Source organism: Rhineura floridana, chromosome 17 (assembly GCF_030035675.1).
Source record: "Rhineura floridana isolate rRhiFlo1 chromosome 17, rRhiFlo1.hap2, whole genome shotgun sequence".
Lineage (NCBI taxonomy): Eukaryota > Metazoa > Chordata > Lepidosauria > Squamata > Rhineuridae > Rhineura > Rhineura floridana.
The window spans coordinates 2,476,447-2,495,979 of NC_084496.1; the positions used below are offsets into that span (position 1 = coordinate 2,476,447).

At 48.7% G+C, this 19,533-nt stretch overlaps 1 protein-coding gene across 3 annotated transcripts in view; it reads right to left on the bottom strand.

The window, feature by feature from the left end:
• The window catches only part of CHTF18 (chromosome transmission fidelity factor 18), a 23,727-nt gene continuing 4,194 nt past the window's right edge, over positions 1-19,533 (bottom strand). For all 3 annotated transcript variants that reach the window (XM_061599566.1, XM_061599565.1, XM_061599564.1), the window contains 19 exons: positions 18,221-18,413; positions 17,972-18,061; positions 17,508-17,560; positions 16,841-16,994; positions 15,513-15,725; positions 14,408-14,505; positions 13,471-13,594; positions 13,225-13,370; positions 10,776-10,869; positions 9,297-9,395; positions 8,580-8,710; positions 7,777-7,948; positions 7,044-7,268; positions 6,383-6,532; positions 5,161-5,291; positions 3,533-3,677; positions 2,925-3,059; positions 1,308-1,365; positions 1-254 (listed from right to left, as the gene is read on the bottom strand). In XM_061599566.1, the coding sequence (XP_061455550.1) occupies positions 118-254; positions 1,308-1,365; positions 2,925-3,059; positions 3,533-3,677; positions 5,161-5,291; positions 6,383-6,532; positions 7,044-7,268; positions 7,777-7,948; positions 8,580-8,710; positions 9,297-9,395; positions 10,776-10,869; positions 13,225-13,370; positions 13,471-13,594; positions 14,408-14,505; positions 15,513-15,725; positions 16,841-16,994; positions 17,508-17,560; positions 17,972-18,061; positions 18,221-18,413 (2,548 nt within the window). In that variant the 3' untranslated portion in view covers positions 1-117. The remainder of the gene's footprint in view (positions 255-1,307; positions 1,366-2,924; positions 3,060-3,532; positions 3,678-5,160; positions 5,292-6,382; positions 6,533-7,043; positions 7,269-7,776; positions 7,949-8,579; positions 8,711-9,296; positions 9,396-10,775; positions 10,870-13,224; positions 13,371-13,470; positions 13,595-14,407; positions 14,506-15,512; positions 15,726-16,840; positions 16,995-17,507; positions 17,561-17,971; positions 18,062-18,220; positions 18,414-19,533) is intronic.

Consider the following 19,533-nt stretch of genomic DNA (forward strand, 5'->3'; position numbering starts at 1 on the left):
ATTTATATACAAAACAGGATTCAATACAAAAGAATAAGGAAGCATTTTTGTCAAAAAACATCCTTGCATGGTATCCAAATATCTGCTTACTCGTGTTGCTTGTCCATATTTTAATCGCTAGAACAAATCTTTTATGTAGATGTTTCTTCGAACTGCATTGGAAACCCCTTCGTTAAACCGGAACCAAATATCACTCTGTCCAACAGCCTTCCCAATTCGTTTTTCTATTTGGTTTTCCTCAGGTCCCTGACTGGCTGCAGGTAAAAGGGGAGAAAAAAGTAATGAAGGCATTTGCAGGGATGGGGAACCTGTAGCCCTCCAGCTGTTCCTGAATAGCCAGCATGGCCAATGGTCAAGGATGATGGGAGTTGCAGTACAACATCTGGAGGGCCAAATCTTCCCCTGCCCTGCTGTAAACGATTTATGTAATGGAATGTGTGCAAAGATAACACTGCACTCCAGTTGGGGTTGCTGGGTTTTTATGTGTATTTAGAAATAATAATAAAATATTCAGAGACATCTAAAAATTAAGCAGAGACAGTGTGGTGTAGTGGTTAGAGTGCTGGACTACGACCTGGGAGACCAGGGTTCGAATCCCCACACAGCCATGAAGCTCCCTGGGTGACCTTAGGCCAGTCACTGCCTCTCAGCCTCAGAGGGAGGCCATGGGAAACCCCCTCTGGATACCGCTTACCATGAAAACCCTATTCGTAGGGTCACCATAAGTCAGGGTAGACTTGAAGGCAGTCCATTTTTCAAAAATTAAGCAGAGCAGACTTAACAATAAGCTGACTACAAAATGCTGAACATCCACAGTATGCGTCGCAAAGAAGGAAATTAAAGATGGTGGAAAAGCAGACTGGAGCCTCCCCCCCCCCCAATCTCTGGAAAGCTTTTCAAGAAGTGCAAACCAGATTGAAACCTACATAACCACCATGGCTGCCAGCTAAGGGAAACCTAGAAACGAAAGCTGCGTGAAAGGCTAGGGCAGCCTTCCCCAACCTGGGGCCGTCCAGGTGTTTTGGACTACAGCCCCCATCAGCCCCAGCCAGTTTGGACTGGGCTAGGGTATCTAAAAGTAATTTTCAGCCTCCCTAATTCTGGTTGGCAAGTCCCACGCTGCTGCAGTTATGTGTGAAGATGAACACACAAGTAGTAAAAGCTCCCAACCTCAGACACAAGTTTATTTTCTTTGCAGGCCTGCAATGCACCACGGCCGCTAAGCCAAATTGGCCTCATCTCTCCCTTCCAATAGGCCTAGTCTCTCTCCCAGCTAACGGCACTCTCCTCCCCACCCCAAAACATACCTGCCAAAGGAGACACCTTTTTCTTGACAGTCACGCGGCCAAAGAAATCCGTTTCTGGCTGTGGAAAAGAACAGAACCCATTACGAAGAGTCCGCCGTCTCCTCTCCATGCCACCTGCAGTTAATGAAGGAGACGCCTCTGCCGGCTGCCTCAAAGTATCCAGATGTCACACTGGCACGGAGCTGTAAAACTGGCCTGTGCTGGATCTCGAGCTGAACTGCACAACATGCGTTTACCGTGGAACCTGTTTTGTGGCATCGGGAAATACTCATTGATGCTGTGCCTCTCCAAGGACAACTCTCCAAACCAAGGAATTATTAACCCCTTCAAGCAGCAAGCGTTTTCAGATGTCATAAAACCAGCAAAGGGTTCTCTAGCGTTGCAGGGTGGTCTCAACTGGCAGCATTCCATGGCTGCAATTAATAAAGCACCATCCTATGCAAGGCACAGCAGCGGAGGGTTGCAGCTCAGTGGCAGAGCCTCTGCTTTGCATGCTGGAGGTCCCAGGTTCAATTTCTGACAGCGTCTCCTGATACTGCTAGGTATGTCCCCTGCCTGAAATCCTAGAGAGCCACTGCCGATAAGTGCGGGCAATACTGAGCTAGAGGGACCAACAATCTCGATTCAGTATAAGGGACTTTCCTACGTTCACCCAACCAGTGGATAAATTACAATGTTGTGGACAGACGTCTCTACATCTCTCCGTAAACTGACCCAAGTATTGTTCTCTTGGTGCAAAAGGACAATATGTAACAACATGCACAAGGTGTGCAACCTGGCTTAAACCACAAGGACAGGTAAGTTTAGGAACAAGAATATTCTGGAGCCCAGGCTGCACGAGGAGGCCTGCATTTGCTCTCACACTAAGATGAAAATGGCCTTCTTGACCTTTATGATAGCAGCCTGCCAGTCCTCAAGAAGCTACCATCCTGCTTCTTTCACAAAGTAGGGGAAAACAGAAGTGCTTCGCCTGGTGGGGTGGAGTTGCACAAACAAAAAGGGAGAAATATATCCCAACGATGCAAGGTAAGAGTACTTTGTTTTTCAATATGCCTGACACATTTCAGCAAGAATGCCTTTGTCGGGGGCTTCCTTTCCTACTACTTAGCAAACTGATCACAAAACCTTCCATTACGAAAAAACTTGTAGGGCAAGTTCAAGGGGCGGAGTCGCAGCAATAGCCTCCCAAGCAGCTGCACAGTTGCCACTTACTGGGAGGAGGAGGGGTGTGACTGCAGCGATGTTAGGGCGGTGTGGGCCCTCCAATGGGAGCACCAGACTGGCTCCACCAGTGTGTCTGTGCTGCACTGAGCTCGTTGCTGCTGACTTGCCCATTCCTGACAAGTGGCAGCGATGGTGCGGCCAGGAGGCTATTGTGGCAGCTCTGTCCCTCCAGTTAAGCCGCTTTTGGACATCTAAAAGCTTCCCATTTGGAATGGGACAAGATGTGTCTGAATTGCCCCTCTAAAGACACATGCCCTTGTCTGCTGCAGGAGACGGAAACACAGCAAAGAGTTAGGCGCAAATTGCAAGGCATTGTTGCAATGGCAGGATGCCCTGGTGCTGTGCCTCTCCGCAGCTCTGCGGCTTGGAGGACCCCTTGCGTGCTGCTGTCACCTTCTCCTCAAAAGTGGCTCTCTTCACAATCTGGTCAAGACGTTGCTTGTGGTTTTGCACCCTGGATTTGGGTGGAGCTAACTCTTCGCTCGCTCTGTGACTGCCTTCCGCTGGGAGCAAACTTGCCGCCAACACCTGCAGGAGGACAAACCAAGAAGTGTTAGTTCATCCATTTTTATTTATTTACAAAATTTATATACCACTTTGCAGTTTTTTAAATTTTTTTATTGGATAACTCATGTACAACAATAATCCACAAGGAAAACGTGTATAAAGAATTGCAATGAATTAAAGACTACACAGGGTTGCACATTATTATTCCAAAACATTAAAAGCCATTTTTTCCAAAAAAAATCTATCAGGCTGAGTAACTTGTACATTCTTAATGTTAATGTATACACCACCTTCCTCCCCGCGTATTAGGAATGGAAAAACAAACATTGTGCTCCATCTCTTGGCTGAAGAATATGAAAGGCTTGTCACCCTGAATCTGCTTTCCTTGTTGTAAGAATTACAAAAACATCTAGACTTATTATTTGGTCCACTTGCTTAACACCTCCCCCCCCCAAAAAAAACCCTGTCTCTGCAACAGCCACCAAGCTGCCTACCTGCCCAGAGTTCCGTGCATGGAGCAGGGCATCAGTCCGCCTCATCTTCTCCAGCTCAATCTCCCTCGCGATGAGCTGCTTGGCCTGGTAAGTCAGCGGTTTCCGAGCCGGGAGATCTGGAAACCTACACACTTCTTCAACGTTTCTAGGGTTTGTAGCGGAATAGATCGGTGCAGCAGAATTAAAAACAAACACTGAAAACAAACCTCCCTCTCTCTGGGTAACCTTGGGCCACTCACTGTCTCTTAGCCTAGCCTACTTTATAGGGTTGTTGTAAGAATAAAATGAGGAAGGGGGAGAACTTTATGCCACCTTGAGTTCCTTGGAGGCACGGCGGGATAGAAATTAATTTTTACACACAGACACAGAAATGAGAACACAAGAAGAACCTGCTGGCTGAGGGCAGTGGCCTTTGTAGTCCAGCCTCCTGTTCTCATAGTGGCCGACCAGATGCCCCTTATGGGAAGCTCAAAAGCAGGACCTCAGCGCAACCCCTCCTGTGGTTTCCAGCAACTGGGATTCAGAAACATACCACAACCTGCATTTATCATTTTAGTCAGAAAGCTTTTAAATAATAATAATGGTGGCTGGGGGGAGGGGGGAGCTCTAAGACAAAAAGCCAAGAGCCACAGTGTCTTTTCAAAAGTTGCATGCCTCTGACTAGTCAGTGTTTCCCCCCCACCTGTCTTCAGCCTGTCGCTGCACCATCTCTCGCAAAACGGGGAGAAGTGGCACCAAAGATACATGGCAGCAAGGGCAGATTTCCTCATTATCAAGGGAGGAAGGAGCCAGACAGATGGCGTAAACATGCAACGGCATTTGGCTCAACGGGAAATCGGGCTTAACTTTCGACATGATGCCGAATGCTTGCATGTGAAATGCATCAACATCAAATGGCTGCCTGCAGACAGACCTTTTGTTTACATGTCAAACACAGTGCTTTGCAATGGAACCAGTTTACACCAGTGGGCCCCCCGGTCTTTTGGGGCCTGGGGCACATCTGGAAATCTAAGAAACTGCTGTGGGTACCACAAAATACCCAATTCGCAGAAGACATCGACTGAGGATGCCCAGAAAAGCAAGCCAAACACTCACAGACATTCCAAAACAAATAAAACACAGAGAAAAGCAGGCAACCTGCCCCCCAACCCCCCAGTTTTAAAACTAATAGCAACCAGGAGGGGCAGGAGGCCTTGGCAGGTGCCAAGGGGCTAGTCAGAGGGTGCCGTGGTAGCCACAGGCTTACGTAATCAGCTGCCAATCATGAGTGGCTTGAGACTGGTCCCCAGGAGTTCACTCTTTACAAGAGCACAAGAGACAATGATGGCCACCAACTTGGATGGCTTTAAAACTGGAGTAGACAAATTCATGGAGAGGAAAAGGCTATCAGTGGCTACTACCTTGATGGCTACGTTCTATCTCCACTGTTGGAGGCAGTAAATGACTCTGGATACCAGTTGCTGGAAACCACAGGAGGGGAGAGTAGCTGTTGCGTTCAGGTCCTGATTCTGGGACTTTTCCTATTGGGGCATCCGGTTGGCCACCACAAGAACAGAGCGCTGGACTAGATGGGCCCCTTTTGGCCTGATCCAGCAGCCACTCTTCTGACGCTCTTGCATGGTACTCACGGGTCCAGCTTGTAGACGTACTGCCCGTCCAGGGTACGCTCCTGCAGGTAAGTAAGGTTATATGCCAACATGGTGCTGATCAGGTCCCCTAATTGCTGCTTCTCCTTCTGACTGTACAGCTGGGTGTTCACCTGAAAATTGTGAATGAAGAGAGAGAACAGGAGTTTCTCTCGCTTCTTTCATGAGGCTGGAACTCGAAGGCAACACTTGGCATTAGCTTAGGCTAATTTGCACAGGGCGATCTGCAAGAGGATGCCCTCTCCTGCAGATTGCAGTGATTGGTTGGGTATATAGGGGGCGAGACAGCTTTTTCCCCACTGGACACTGGCAGAGAGTTACAGAGGGCCAAACTACCTTGCAGCGAGATCTTTCTCCCTGGGGAAAGCGCAGTTGCATATCTTGCTGCCAAATAGTAAAGGTGGCTGTCTGCCATCTTTGCAGACACCCATCTAAACGAAATGGCAACTTGTCAAGTGATTACATGGGGAGCTGGTCACTAAGCCTAAAAAGACACAAGCTGATGGAGTTTTACATTTCGAAATGGCCCTGCTTGCAAGGGCTGAAATTCAAAAGGGCGATGCTCGCTAGGGCTTAGGGGCTGTAGTTCAGAATTCCCAGACAGTATTCATATGCAGCCTGACACAAGGAACGTTTTAGGCCTATAAGATGTCACTAAGAAGATAAACTGGGCTGCATCACTCCAGACAACAGCTTGCTTGACTGAATACTCCTCCATACAAAATAGAACAAGGCAGACCTCTGCACACAGAAAACTAGCCTAGCAGGTTTAAGGCTACACTAGAATCTTTCTCCCTGAGATGCTAGTTTTCTGTCTTCAGGGATAAAAAAAAATAAAAGAAGCGGAGCATTCATGGGAACCCTTCCCTACAGTCTCTGTTGGTATGACCCAGACACGTAGGTGTGGCAACTCAGTGACAAATAAACCTGAAGTTACCAGGGTTCCACTGGGCCAGACTGGCACAAAGTATCACCCCAAGTGACTGCCCTGTAGAGTCTCAGTGGGGCAAGTCAAGGTCACCTGCTATGTGGCAGACGACGGCACACGGCTCATGGCTCAAGGCATGCCCTTGGATTGGGCACACCAATCACTGCTGGTGTTGCTCGCACAACCCGTTGCCCCAAGAGCCATGCAGTCACATGCTGTGAACGGGAACCAACACCAAGGCCTCAACCAATCCCTCTAGCCGAAGGACTTCTTTACCGGTCTCAGTTTTGGCGAGATAATCTCCAGGAGGAGGCTAAGGGCCTCTAGGACAAGAGACTGGGGCCCAGCACGGTTGCGGGAGTTTGGCGCAATGCCGGATATCATAGAGGCAACGAGGTTCTGCATTTGGGTCAGTTTTGCCAGGGCCTGGATAAAAGCAAAAGAAAACACAGCAGGTGGAACAGCCGTCCGCCTCCAACAGCGACTGTCGTGCTGTGCAAAGCTGACAGACGTCTGTGAGAGATGCGGAAGGTCGGTTCGTCTGCACAGGTATGTAGCAAGTCCCCTTATACCGAGCCAGACCATCGCTCCATCTAGCTCGTCAACACTGGCTGGCAGCAGTGGCTCCCCAGGCTTTCTAGCAGAGCACATTCCCAGCCCCACCTGGAGTTGCAGGGGGTGGAACCTGGGACTCTCTGCACGCAAAGCAGATGCTCTGCCACTGAGCTAGGGCAGGGGACCTTTAGAAACTCGGCAGTTTAAGGGCCGAGGGCGAGAAAGCAAACCCTGGCGAGGGGCAGGAGGATACATGAAGAATGCCGCTTGCTGCCTCACCCAGGAGACCACAGAGAAGGGAGGCTGGTACTGAGCACAGCCCTCTTCTCCTCGCCTCTCCGCCCCTGGCTCTGCCCCTGACAGCTTTTCCCTCTGTTCATACCTCGTGCTGGCTGTTGGGATAGGCCAGCCGGGGAACGTTGGAAGCGGCAAAGAGCAAGTGGAAAGCGACCGGGAGGAAAGGCAAGTAGCGCATGAGCTGGAAGTTCTGCCCATGCAGGACTGTCCTGTTCACCAGATCGGAGAAGCCCAGCCACTCCAAGGCCAGGCACAGCGAGCCGAAGCTGGAGCCCTTCACCTTCATGTTCAGGAAGTTGTCGTACAAGCCCTGCAAGGAGAAGCGGAGTCAAGGCTTCAAGCCAAAAGCTCCGGTTAAAGGACAACCCTCAGTGGCCATTTCTCAATGCCTCTCTTAAACAGCTGCGGCCTTTTCATCTCCTGGAGATTCACCAACATCAGAGCCTGAGCAAGTTTCAGAATCCCTGCTTTTATCTGAATTAGCATTTGAAAGATGGTGGGAAGCTAAAATCAACACACATATTATTTTTTAATTAAATTATATTGTTAAAATGACAGATGTTCCAAAATACATTTTCTAAAAAAATCAATGCACACAAGTTTTTTAAAGTCTTAGATTTTATTCTGAGTTCTTAGGTCATTATTATTTTGCACGTCTCTGTTTTTAAGTGTTATACCTTGCGTCAAGCTCTTAGGAAGATATGGGGCGGGGGGTGGCGGAGGAAAGGACAGAGAGAGCTAAGGATCAGAATTAACCACCCAAATCTTGGTTCAGATTTACAGTTCCAAAGGGGAAAGGAAAACCCCAAGCGATGTACCTGGGTAAGCTTTTCATGTTCTCCGGAGGCCATGCTGAGATGGAGGATGTGGTGAAACCTCTGGGAATTGGGGTTAAGGGAAGCTCTAGCCGGTGCCACCAGGTAGAGGTCATCACCGTCTCCGTTAGCAAGGAGATGAACCGGAACAGAAGGGTCCAAACCTATTCTCTGCCTGGGGACAGGAGGAGGAAATGGAGGGATAAGAAGGTCATGCAATACCCAATTTCTCCCATAGTGGTGGGTAGGAGGCAATCAAGGGGAAAACAGGGGAGTGTCTTTGCATGGCTGGACTGTGTCCTTGGGACTCTGATCATGCCTCTTGCCTGCCTGGGAGGAGGACAGAGAGGGCTAGGTGAGAGTATGGCCCCATCCGCACCGTACATTCAAAGCAGTATCGTGCCACTTTAAACAGTCATGGCTTCCCCAAAAGGATCCTGGTGTTAAGGGTGCTGAGAATTGTCAGGAGACCTCTTGTTCCTTGGGAAGAGGAATTGATTGTGAAACCACTCTGGGAATTGTTCCCTGCTCTCCAAAAAGCAGTCTGTGCTTCTCTGAATGACTTTCTGTTCTGAGCAAGTTTCTTGATTTCAGGGAGGCAAAGCCAGAGCGGCAACTCACACAGAGACACAAATGGGCAGACTCCTCTGACAGAAAACAATTCTGCTGTACCTATAGCAGGACTGAACGAATGGAAGTAAGAACTATTGGTATAAGTCTTCTAAAGAATGGCAACTGGAGATAGTTTTTAAAACCTGCTTGAAAGGATCCACTGAGTGAAACAGTAAATCTCCCCCCTCTCTCACCTCTGCACTTTGGGGAGCTGGAAGATCTCCTGCCAAATGGAAAAGAGCCCTTTGTTCTGGTCTTTTAAGCCAACCCTCGTGGTCTGCACAGTCCTCATGTTCAGCTCTTTCTTGCCTCTGCTGTACAAGAACTTGAGAAACAAGGAAGGGACAAGTGAATACAAAGGAATGGTTGAAGATTGGGATACACAAATCTGTTAATTTCGGTCCCTACAAGTTTCTCATTTTCCTAATCTTAAATTCCGTTCTGCACATTTGCTTTAAACTGTTTTCAATGTTGTATTTTGAATCACTGTGACCTGCCCTGGGAGCTTCTGGTGCATAATGATATTAATGGTATTTCTGCAGGAAACTGCATGTTTGTTATTTAAATCAGCATGGATTTATTTCAGCATTTCAGTGCACATTTTATATGGTTTTGATTAATATCCACATTTTCTCAAGCAATTTCCCCATATGCAGTTTTGTATGTTGTTTTCACTATTCTTTTAATGAAGAATTCCCACTAATATATGCATTTTGGTATGTTTTGATTGGTTGGAGTACTACATTGCAAAATTTGGAAAGGTGCAAATTTCAAAGGATAGCTGTGTTTTGGTGCAAATTAGGCAGCTTCTCATTAAAATGCAAACAAAATCAAATTTCTCCTTCATCCTTAGGTGAAATAATATAAGACCACAGGGTGTCTGTGCGAAGGCCATGAATGTTGCAACTTACCTGCAGGGTGTTAATACAAGAGCGAATGTCATTCTCTGCCTTTTCACACAATGCCAGCAGGGCCGTCGTGTCAGCCTTCATGCCTTGCCTGACAGTGATCTGAAATGTGGAATGTTGCAGATTGGCGGCTGCAGACTTGCAAGCATTTATTTTACAAGTTTTATATACCGCTTAATAAACAAAAACCTCCAAGGTGTTTATACAAAACAATACACTCATAAAAACTAACAAACACCAAATGTTAAAAACAAGTTGACATAAAACTAACCAAAATATAAATCAGCAGTTTTAAAACAAATATACGTGCTAAAATTACATGTCTAGGTGGGCTTGCCTAAACAAACAAGTTTTTAGCAGGTGCCTGAAACAATACAGCGAAGGAGCCTGCGTAATATCAATAGGCAGGGAGTTCCAGACAGCAGGTGTCGCCATGCTGAAGGATCAAGTGCAGAATGATGCAGACTGAAACAGTCCCGTGAGCATACATGGAGTACAGCAATCCTTCAAGAGCGCGCATGGAAGTTACATGCCAAGTTACATCATCACAGTAACTGGCAAAGGACGTAGAGAGGAAAAGGAACATTTCCTGATTATTGCTCAGGTGGAAAGCACACGGAATCAGCATCATTTCCACCAGTTACCTGCACCCTAACAGGGAGTGGGTAAGCCAGCCTCCTAAGAGTGGAGAGCTCCACAGTGTGGGAGCCTTCGGCAAAAGGGCTTCATTCCAGACAGCTGCACCTCCGAACCTAGTAAGCTGCGCTGTACAGAGTCGGACCACTGGTCCAAATAGCTCAATATCGTTTGCACTGACTGGCAGAGGCGCTTGAAGGTTTCAGGCAGGAGTCTTTGCCAGCCCTACCCAGATATGCCAGGGGCTGAACCTGGGACCTTCTGCATGCAGAGCAGATGTTCTTAACTCTGAGCTACGACTAGAGATGTGAAGGAAGGGGGGGGGATCAGGACCCCCCTCCCCCAACAGGCCTTCACATCTTTAGCTACGACCCTTTCATCAACGGTTCAGCACCAAAGTGGGGCCTCCATCAAGGACCTGATAGGAACATATGAGAAGAGATGACTCTTTATATGTTTTATTTTATTATTATATGTTTGCAGCCTGCAAAGACCTGCAAATTATCTAGAGAGGTGGTGGGCTCTCCAGCCCTGGAGGCATTCAAGAGGCAGCTGCCACCGGTCAGGGAAGGTTTAATTTGGATTCCTGCATTGAGCAGGGGGCTGGAGATGGCCTTAAAGGCCCCTTCCAGCTCTACGATTCTGTGATTCTATGACCTCGAGTCATCTGCAGGCGAAAAAAGAGGAAGCACTCAACAAGGTTCTGCCACGCTTCCCTGCATTGCTTGCTTGGAAGCCATTTTCCTCACTGTAAAGTTTTTAAAATGCCTACACGTACACAGTTCCCACTGAAGGGGAAGTGGTCACGAGGCAGCCGAAGAATAAATATTCTGGATCTGGGCCTACCTCTTGCAGTCTCTGCACCAGCCTGGATGGGGCTGTCGAGGGGAAGTTGAGGATGAAAGCTTGTTGCCTCAGTAGCCGCAGAGAAGGGACATACCTAGAAAAAGAGATGAGGCAGAGATGCATCTTGGAAGGGGAATGCAGGAGCACTGAGGTAAATAAAGGGGAAGAGTCACAAAAGCGATCAGCAACCATAATACACATATTTAGAGGCCTGTACATCGCAAAACCTGCTCGGCATTCAGGACAGTGCTTCCAGAGTGGAACTGGTTAGCCCTCACCCTCAGCTCTCTTTTTACACAAAGTGCAAGTTTCTAGTCATCAGTGTGGTGGACAAAAAGTTCTGAAGCATAACAGCAGGAGGAAGGCCACTATGTGGTCTGGACTGAGGGGAGAGAGGGGTCGGGGTTTCTAGGCCAGGGACACCACAAGAATACAGGGTAAAAAAACACACACACAAATAGATACAAATAAAAAATTGTGAGTTTTCAGAATTTGAGGTTTCATAATGGAATGATCAAGTTTCAGCTTTAAAAATTTGTGTGACTTTCCTCAAGACCGCCAGCCTTGAATGTGAAAACTGGAGCTTGTTTGGCCTTTCCCCCTGACATAAAGTAGAAAGTCAAGATGAGTTTCAGTTGGCTCAGTTCGAGGATGTGGACAAGGTACTTGGACAGGTGCGTGCAACCACTTCTACACTAGATCCTTGCCCCTCCTGGCTAATAAAAACTAGCAGGGTTGGAACAGCCGGCTGGGCCAGGGAAGTGATAAATGCCTCTTTACGAGAGGGAGTGGTCCCTAGCTGTCTGAAAGAGGCAGTAGTGAGACCACTTCTGAAAAAACCTTCCTTGGACCCAGAAGACCTTAATAGCTACAGACCAGTAGCGAATGTTCCATTCCTGGGCAAGATCTTGGAACCAGTGGTTGCTGCCCAGCTCCAGGCGCTATTGGATGAAACCGATTATCTAGATCCATTTCAATCGGGTTTTAGGCCCGGTTTTAGCACCGAGACAGCCTTGGTCGCCCTGTACGATGACTTATGTTGGGAGAGGGACGGAGGGAGTGTAACTCTGTTGATTCTCCTTGATCTCTCAGCGGCTTTTGATACCATCGACCATGGTATCCTTCTGGAGAGGCTCGTGGAGTTGGGAGTTGGGGGCACTGCTTGGCAGTGGTTCCGCTCCTACCTGGCGGGTCGTCTCCAGAAGGTAGTGCTTGGGGAACATTGCTCGACACCGTGGGCTCTCCAATGTGGAGTCCTGCAGGGGTCAGTTGTGTCCCCCATGCTTTTTAACATCTACATGAAGCCGCTGAGTGCGGTCATCAGGAGTTTTGGAGTGCGCTGCCACCAGTACGCTGATGACACGCAGCTCTATTTCTCCTTTTCATCTTCTTCAGGTGAGGCTGTCAATGTGCTGAACCGCTGCCTGGCTGCGATAATGGACCGGATGAGAGCTAATAAACTGAGGCTAAATCCAGACAAGACTGAGATGCTGTTGGTGGGCGATTTCTCTGACCAAATGGTGGATATGCACCCTGTTCTGGATGGGGTTACACTCCCCCTGAAGGAGCGGGTTCGTAGTCTGGGAGTACTCTTAGATCCTTCCCTGTCACTCGAGGCTCAAGTAGCCTCGGTGGCACGGAATGCGTTCTACCAACTTCGGTTGGTAGCCCAGCTACGTCCCTACCTGGACGGGGAGTACCTCACCTCAGTTGTCCATGCTCTGGTAACCTCTCGATTGGATTACTGCAATGCACTCTACGTAGGGCTGCCTTTGAAGACGGTTCGGAAACTACAGCTTGTGCAAAACGCAGCGGCCAGGCTGATAACGAGGACCAGGCGGTCCGAACATATAACACCTGTTCTGGCCCGCTTGCACTGGCTACCTATATGTTTCCGGGCCAGATTCAAAGTGTTGGTTTTGACTTATAAAGCCTTACACGGCGCGGGACCACAATATCTGCTGGAACGCCTCTCCCGATATGAACCTGCCCGTACACTACGTTCAACATCGAAGGCCCTCCTCCAAGTTCTGACTCATAGAGAGGCTCGGAGGATGGTTACAAGAACCAGGGCCTTCTCAGTGGTGGCCCCCGAATTGTGGAATAGTCTTCCCGTTGAGATGTGCTTGGCGCCGACATTGCTATCTTTTCGGCGCCAAGTTAAAACCTTTCTCTTTGCTCAGGCATTTTAGTTTAATATGTTCAAATTGGTTTTAGATTTGTGGATTTTTATATATGTTTTTGTACCGATTCATGTGATTTTATTGTATATACTTTCTGTTGTACACCGCCCAGAGAGCTATGCTAGTGAGGCGGTATAAAAATTTAACAAATAAATAAATAAATGGCCACTGCAGCTCCCACAGTGCTTTGCTTCCATGCAGCATAGACATGCTCTCTTTCTCTCATACACAGACGCAAGAGCTTTTTTGCCCAGGCAGACCCTTACTGGTCATTGCAGATGCAGATGACTGGCCGTAGAAGGAGTCCCCCCTCCTTCCTCCTCCTCTTCCCACTTGCCCCGCTGGTGCCGCCTTCCGATTCTGCCTCAGTGGCCTTCCGGTTGACGATGCCCAACAGCACATTGATGGATGCCTGGAAGAGCAGAACGGAAGAACTGGTAACCGTGTCGGGGAACACCATGGGCTGGACGCAAGCTCCCCAACCACGGGCGAAGACAGATTCCCTCTCTTACCATTGGAGCGCCATCAATCTCGTCAATGATCAGGCAGTTGGGCTTTTCGCTGGCTCCCAGCACAGACTTCATTTGGGTGGCAGCTTCGATCCGCGTTTTGAAGATGTCTGGGCTACGATCATCGCTGAAAACGAAAATGCTGGCTTCAGAAAGGTCGACAGAAGTGCGCGGGTGACCCTCTGGTGCTATCCCAATTACGTCCTCAACAGCTGCCTAAACACCAAGGCCCTAGAGATGCTTGTCCAATTTTGTTCTGGCCACATCTGCACTGTATGTTTAAAGCACTATTACACCACTTCAAACAAGTTATGAATCCTGAGAAGAGTAGCTTGTTCAGGGTGCTGAGAGCAGTTCAGAGACACCCCACCCCTCTTCTCAGAGCTACAATCCTCTAAGTGGTTTAATAATTAATCCCTCCTCCCAGGAAACTGTAGCTCTGGGAGGGGGATAGGGGTCACCTAAGATCTCCCAGCACTTTTAATAAACTACAGTTCCCAGGATTCTTTGGGGGAAGCCACAACTGTTTAAAGTGGCATGATACTGCTTTAAGCAGGTAGCGAAGTATAGTTGCCAGGCAGGGATATACGGGGTGAGGCAATCCCATATAAACTCCTCGGGGCAGGATCCAGTCCTCTTGTTATTCTGTTCAGCTCCATGCACACACAGATGTCATGATATAAAACAAAACAAGCCCAGTAAAGTAGCTTAAGCCAAGCCTGTAACTGACATCACCATTATGCCCATTTTGCAGATGTGAAACGGAAGCAACCGAGTTCCCAACAGCTGCCTGCAGAAGGGATCTGAATCTCTAATGCCTGCATCCAATATTCTCTCCAGTGAATCACAGTGTGTTTCTGTCCTCCCAGGGATTTTGCCTGAATGTACCGAGACTGCACATGGAAGGGAACCCAGGCGAAAGGTTCTCCGGCCGCCTCACCTGGCATTCATCTCTACCGAGTTGTACCCGGCATGCTTCACAATGACGTGAGCCAGAGTGGTCTTCCCCAAGCCAGGCGGGCCACACAGGAGGGCAACCTGCAAGGAACAGAAAGAGTCACAGGAATGCCAACATCCAGAGCCCTGTGGCCACCTTTCACAGCTTCCAAGCACCTGTTCCAAATTCTGCAGCAGAGAAGATTAAGGAAAACAGCAGGTGCCCGGGAATGTTAGTGTGTGCGTGTACAAATGCACGTGTTGCTTTGCCAGGAAGCTCAAACCATGGCGGGATGCACTGCAGGAACTGAGCCCCTGTGATCTGGGAGCCAAGAAGTCTAATCTCAGGCCTGCCGTGAATGCAGGGACTGTGGGCCGGAGGTGGGCAATCTTTTTCTGCTGGTGGTCCCATTCCTGCGGGAGTGATGGTAATGGCTCAAAGGTTGCCTGCTGGTGGTGGGTGGGGCCACCCCTTCCCTGGCACCCCTTCCTCCTCCCCACCAAGAGGGTTGCTGGGGGAGGGACGGCATACACCTGCCAGAGGGCTGCATGAAATTAGGCCATGTGCTGTCCTAGGGGAGAAGGGTGCTCAGCCCACCTTAAGCAATCTGCAATCTGGGAATCCCACCAGCCAACCACACAGGGCTGCTGCGTGGATCACCAAACTCCCGATCAATGGGATAAGGCACTCTTGACATGCTTTGAACACTCCAGAGCAGGGACAGAGAATCTTTTTCAGCCCAAGGGCCGCCTTCCCTTCTGGCCAACCTTCAAGAGGCCACATGCCAGTGGTGGGTGGAGCCACAGGCAAAAGTGGGTGGGGCAACCAATGTAAATTTCCCCTTTGTACAGTAGGCTGGTTTCTACACACACATACCTCTCTTTCTCTATCCCCCACCCAGGCAAGCAAGATCAGAGTTCCAGGACGCATCCCATCCAGGCAAAAACAGGCAAGGAGGGGGCCAAGCCAAGCCAGGGAGGGGGTGTGGCCCAGGGAGAATCCTGAGGTCGAGACAGAGGAAGCCTGCAGGGTCATGTTTGGGCCCCGGGCTGGAGGTTGCCCACCAGGATCTCTGGCTCTTCTCCACCTCGGCCACAGACTTCCTTACCTTGTATTTCGGTCGGCTGTGAGGGTCCAGCTCGGCCTCCAGGGCCTCCTCGGTTAACTGGGTTTTGCTCTTCCATTTGCTCTGCTGCCCTTTGGGGTTTCGGGAGGTCTGGCCAGCCTCGGCGCTTGGCTTGGCCTTCCTGGCAGGCCTCTCCTTCCCAAACACGACCATGTCCCACAGCTTGAGCCACTTCAAAAGGCAGCGGTTTGTGTACTGAGAGCCAGAGAGGAGGAGAAGATCAGACTGGCTTGCCTCAAAATGGGACAAAGGACTCGTAACAACATGGAAATATCTGGTCATCTTCAGAGGCTGAGGGCCTTTTCAGTGGTGGCCCCTGGTTGTATTACTGATTTCCTGGTTATAGTTATTTATTGCTATTATTACATTCCTCTTTCAACAAGCCTTTTAGGTAGAGACCTTATTCCAGTATGCGTCTGTGTTGGAATTGCTTTTTAATATGTTTTTAAACTTTTTTTTTAATTAAAAACATTTTTAAAGATGTTTTCTTTAAATAAGTTTAAAGTTTTTTATTGTTCAGATATTTTAGAATGCTTTTAGTATTTTTGTTTGCCTTCCCGGGCTCCTTCTGGGAGGAAGGGCAGAATATAAATTTAATATTAATTAATTATAATAATAATAATAATAATAATAATAATAATAATAATAATTTTGTTAGTCCCCTAACACAGGGCAATCTTTAGGAGACTTCCAGTCAAGTTTAAAAACTTTTCAAAATAGATCAAACGTCCGGGTGAAGATGCAAGTCTTCACCTGGTGGCAAAAAAATGTCAGGTGGCCCTCATTCAAGACAGCCTTTAAGAAGACAAAAAATAGTGCCTAGTGCAAATTTTTAGTAAGTTTAGGAATGTGAACACTTTTAAAACGTTACACAGATGCTTCCTTAAGTCAGAAACCTCATGAAGTGCTCTCTGTGACTGAGAAGCCTGCATGTTCCTTTGCGACTAGGAAGCAATTCGCTTACCCATTTTCTATTGGGGTCAAGCTCTCCTTCTGCAAAAACACGCTATTTCGAATGAGTCTGGTGATAAAAGTCCGCTCCAGGTGCCATACTGAGCACTGAAAACACAACTCCCATTAAACTCTCAGTAAACCTTCTCAGCTTCCACGGCTGAAATTTCACCAGATTGTTTCCTGCGCACTTTCACACTTTTCTTTACCACCACAGGGACTAGAAACTTAGAAAGAAAGCCAGCGTTCCCTAGGGGAATGTTGCACTCTGTTCCAACCGCAGTGCTTGAGCAAAGCAGCCGTAGGCCGCACACAGAGACGGCACCACCTCACAGCAGCTATTGTCGAGAGACTCTTACGTCATCACTGAGCAATTCCACGTAGTGCCGGGGAGTGAACCGGTCAACCCAGAGGGAGCCCAGAGCCTCCTCGTCCTCTTCTGCCTCGCCAGGCCTCCCTTCTTCCTCGCTGGGCACCGTGGCTTCCATTTGGGCCTCCTCATCCCCAAGACAGCTGCGAGAGGGAAGGGTGTAGAGTTACACTAGAAACCACCATGTCTTGGATGGGGAGAGGACTTTTGGCAGAGCCTGGAAGCTTCCCGCTCATCCAAGCAAATTTACACGTCATTGCCTGTGTATTTTATAGCTGCCAAAGGCTGAAAGTCTCAGCAGAAGGAGACAAAAGGGGAAGCACAGCAGTTCCTTTTGCGTGCAGGAGGGCCCAGTTTCAATCTCCAGGTGAGAGCCACTGCTGTCTATAAACCTCTGACTTCTGCACAGCTGGAACGCAGGCTGCAGTACCAAGATGTCAGAATCATTGCTCCACATGCAGTGCCTCGGGCACCACCGACCAGTGGCGTGGAGCCCCCAGAAGGCAGCCTACGAGGGAATGAGGCTCTTGGACTGAAAAAGGTTTCCCACCCGCTGCTGTGGGCAATACTGAGCCATGTGGAGCAATGGCACGACTCGGTCCGATTCAGCACTCTATTGCCCTCGACAGGAAATTCTGGAGAACCGCCAAGCTTACCTGTTCAGAATCTCCATCAGCTGCTGTGAAGACTCACGGATCTGCCTCCGGCGCTGAAAAGATAAAGAGCAAAGACACATCATCCTTCCCCGCTGAGACATAACTTCATTAAAAAACAAAATTGGAATCGCAAGAAGGATCTAGCTAGGTTATCCCTCTATATCAGGGATGCAGAACCTGTGGCTCTGCAGATGTTGTTGGACTGCGGTAATTCTAAAACCTGTAATATTTGATTTATTACCTGCCCTTCACCCTAAAGTTCCAGGGCAGGCCGCAATTTAAAACACGGCATTCAAAACAAATTACAGTCACAAGAGTAGGGTGGGCCCTCGAGTGTCAAAAGGCCAGGGTGAAGAGGTGCACCTTCAGCTTCAGACCACAATTCCCATCATCCCTAACCACTGGGCACGCTGGCTGCTGGGGTCCAACAACAGAGTTATGTGGTGGGCAGGGATGGTCAATACCTCTTCAGTAACTTGCTCCTTCAGATAGGAGAACGGGACGCCCAGTAGATGAAGTGGTCTCCCTCTGTTCCACCCAACGGAGTTGGAAAGCTGCAGAAACCAGACAAGATTTTCACATAAATATACCAGGCTTGTGTCCCAGGCACATTAAGGGGACGGGATGCTGTCCTCACCCCAAGATAGAATAGTGAAAGGGGGAGGGGATGGAGTGAGTTTTCAAAGAACTCTGCCTCCAAGTCTCAGGGGTACCTCCGTTGCCATCCCATCTTCTTTAACAACCATAAAGACTCGGGTGCCGTCAGTAGAAGTCACATTGATATAGTCCTCCAGGATTGGCGGGCGCTTGAGGACCTTCCTAGAGTCCCTTTCTTCTGGTGGGGTAACATGCAGCAGAACCATGCCGCTCACTCCCATGCTATCCGGGATCCCAAGCCCTGGAGTCCTTCACAGCAAGGTCCAGGAAACACAACGAGGAGAGCCATCAGAGGGTTAAATGCCACCCTCCAAAAAACAGCACGCTTTGATCTTGGAAGTGCAACAGCAGAGATCATTCAGTGTGCAACTTAAGGGTTAATTCTGTAAGTGTTAAAGTCAACTATCCAAGAGAGGAACGGGTAGAGGTGTTGCTTAGCCACCAGGCAGAGTTGCATGATCTTCAGTGAGGTACCACGTCCTGACTGGCAGTGTACTTCTGAGGGAGTTTTTCTTCTGTACGTTTGGTTGTATGTCTCCCTGCTACGTACAAAGCCTGAACTAAGACAGACAAAATCTCTCTCTTCTGGCACGCTACCTCTCTCTTCCTTTCGCCTTGAGTTATATGCTGTTTTTTTGTTCAGTTTGCTCGGGAACTTGGTTATCAGGACTTTTCTCTCTTGACTCCATTTACATTATTTAAGTGACTTTGCTAACAGATGTCAGAATAGATTTCGGCAAAAAAAACCCCAAAAAACCACAAACGTAGATTTGTTTGCAACACTGCTCTATTCTAGGGCTGGGGGGGCCTGCAGCCCTCCAGATGTCGTTGGGACTAGAGCTCCCCCCCCGGTCAGCATGGCCAGTGGTCAGGGATGATGGGAGCTGCAATCCAGCAAACATCGAGGGGGGCTATGAGTTTTCCAACCCGGCTCTGTTTGATCCCCACTATTCTGGATCAATTGTAATTTTTACACTTATCTGCGCGTGACGCTTTTAAATAGGCGAAAGGCCGAAGCTGAGCTAGCTGTGCACCTGCTTTGCATGCAGAAGGTCTCAGGTTCAATCCCCGGCATCTGCAGGTAGGGCTAGACAAGACTCCTGCCTGGAACCCTGCAGAGCCGCTGCCAGTCAGCACAGACCAAAGGCTCCCAGACAGGACCACCAGTGGCCTGCAAACTTCATTCAGGTGGTCTGAGGCATGTCCACATCCAGTGCGCATACTGATTTTTAACTGCATTTTGGTTGATTCTTCCCCCCCCCATACTGGATTTTACTGTGTCACAACTTGAATTCTATGGAACACAAACTGTAACACAATAAAATATTTTGTTATGTGCCTTCCAAGTCGACCACGACTTATGGCGACC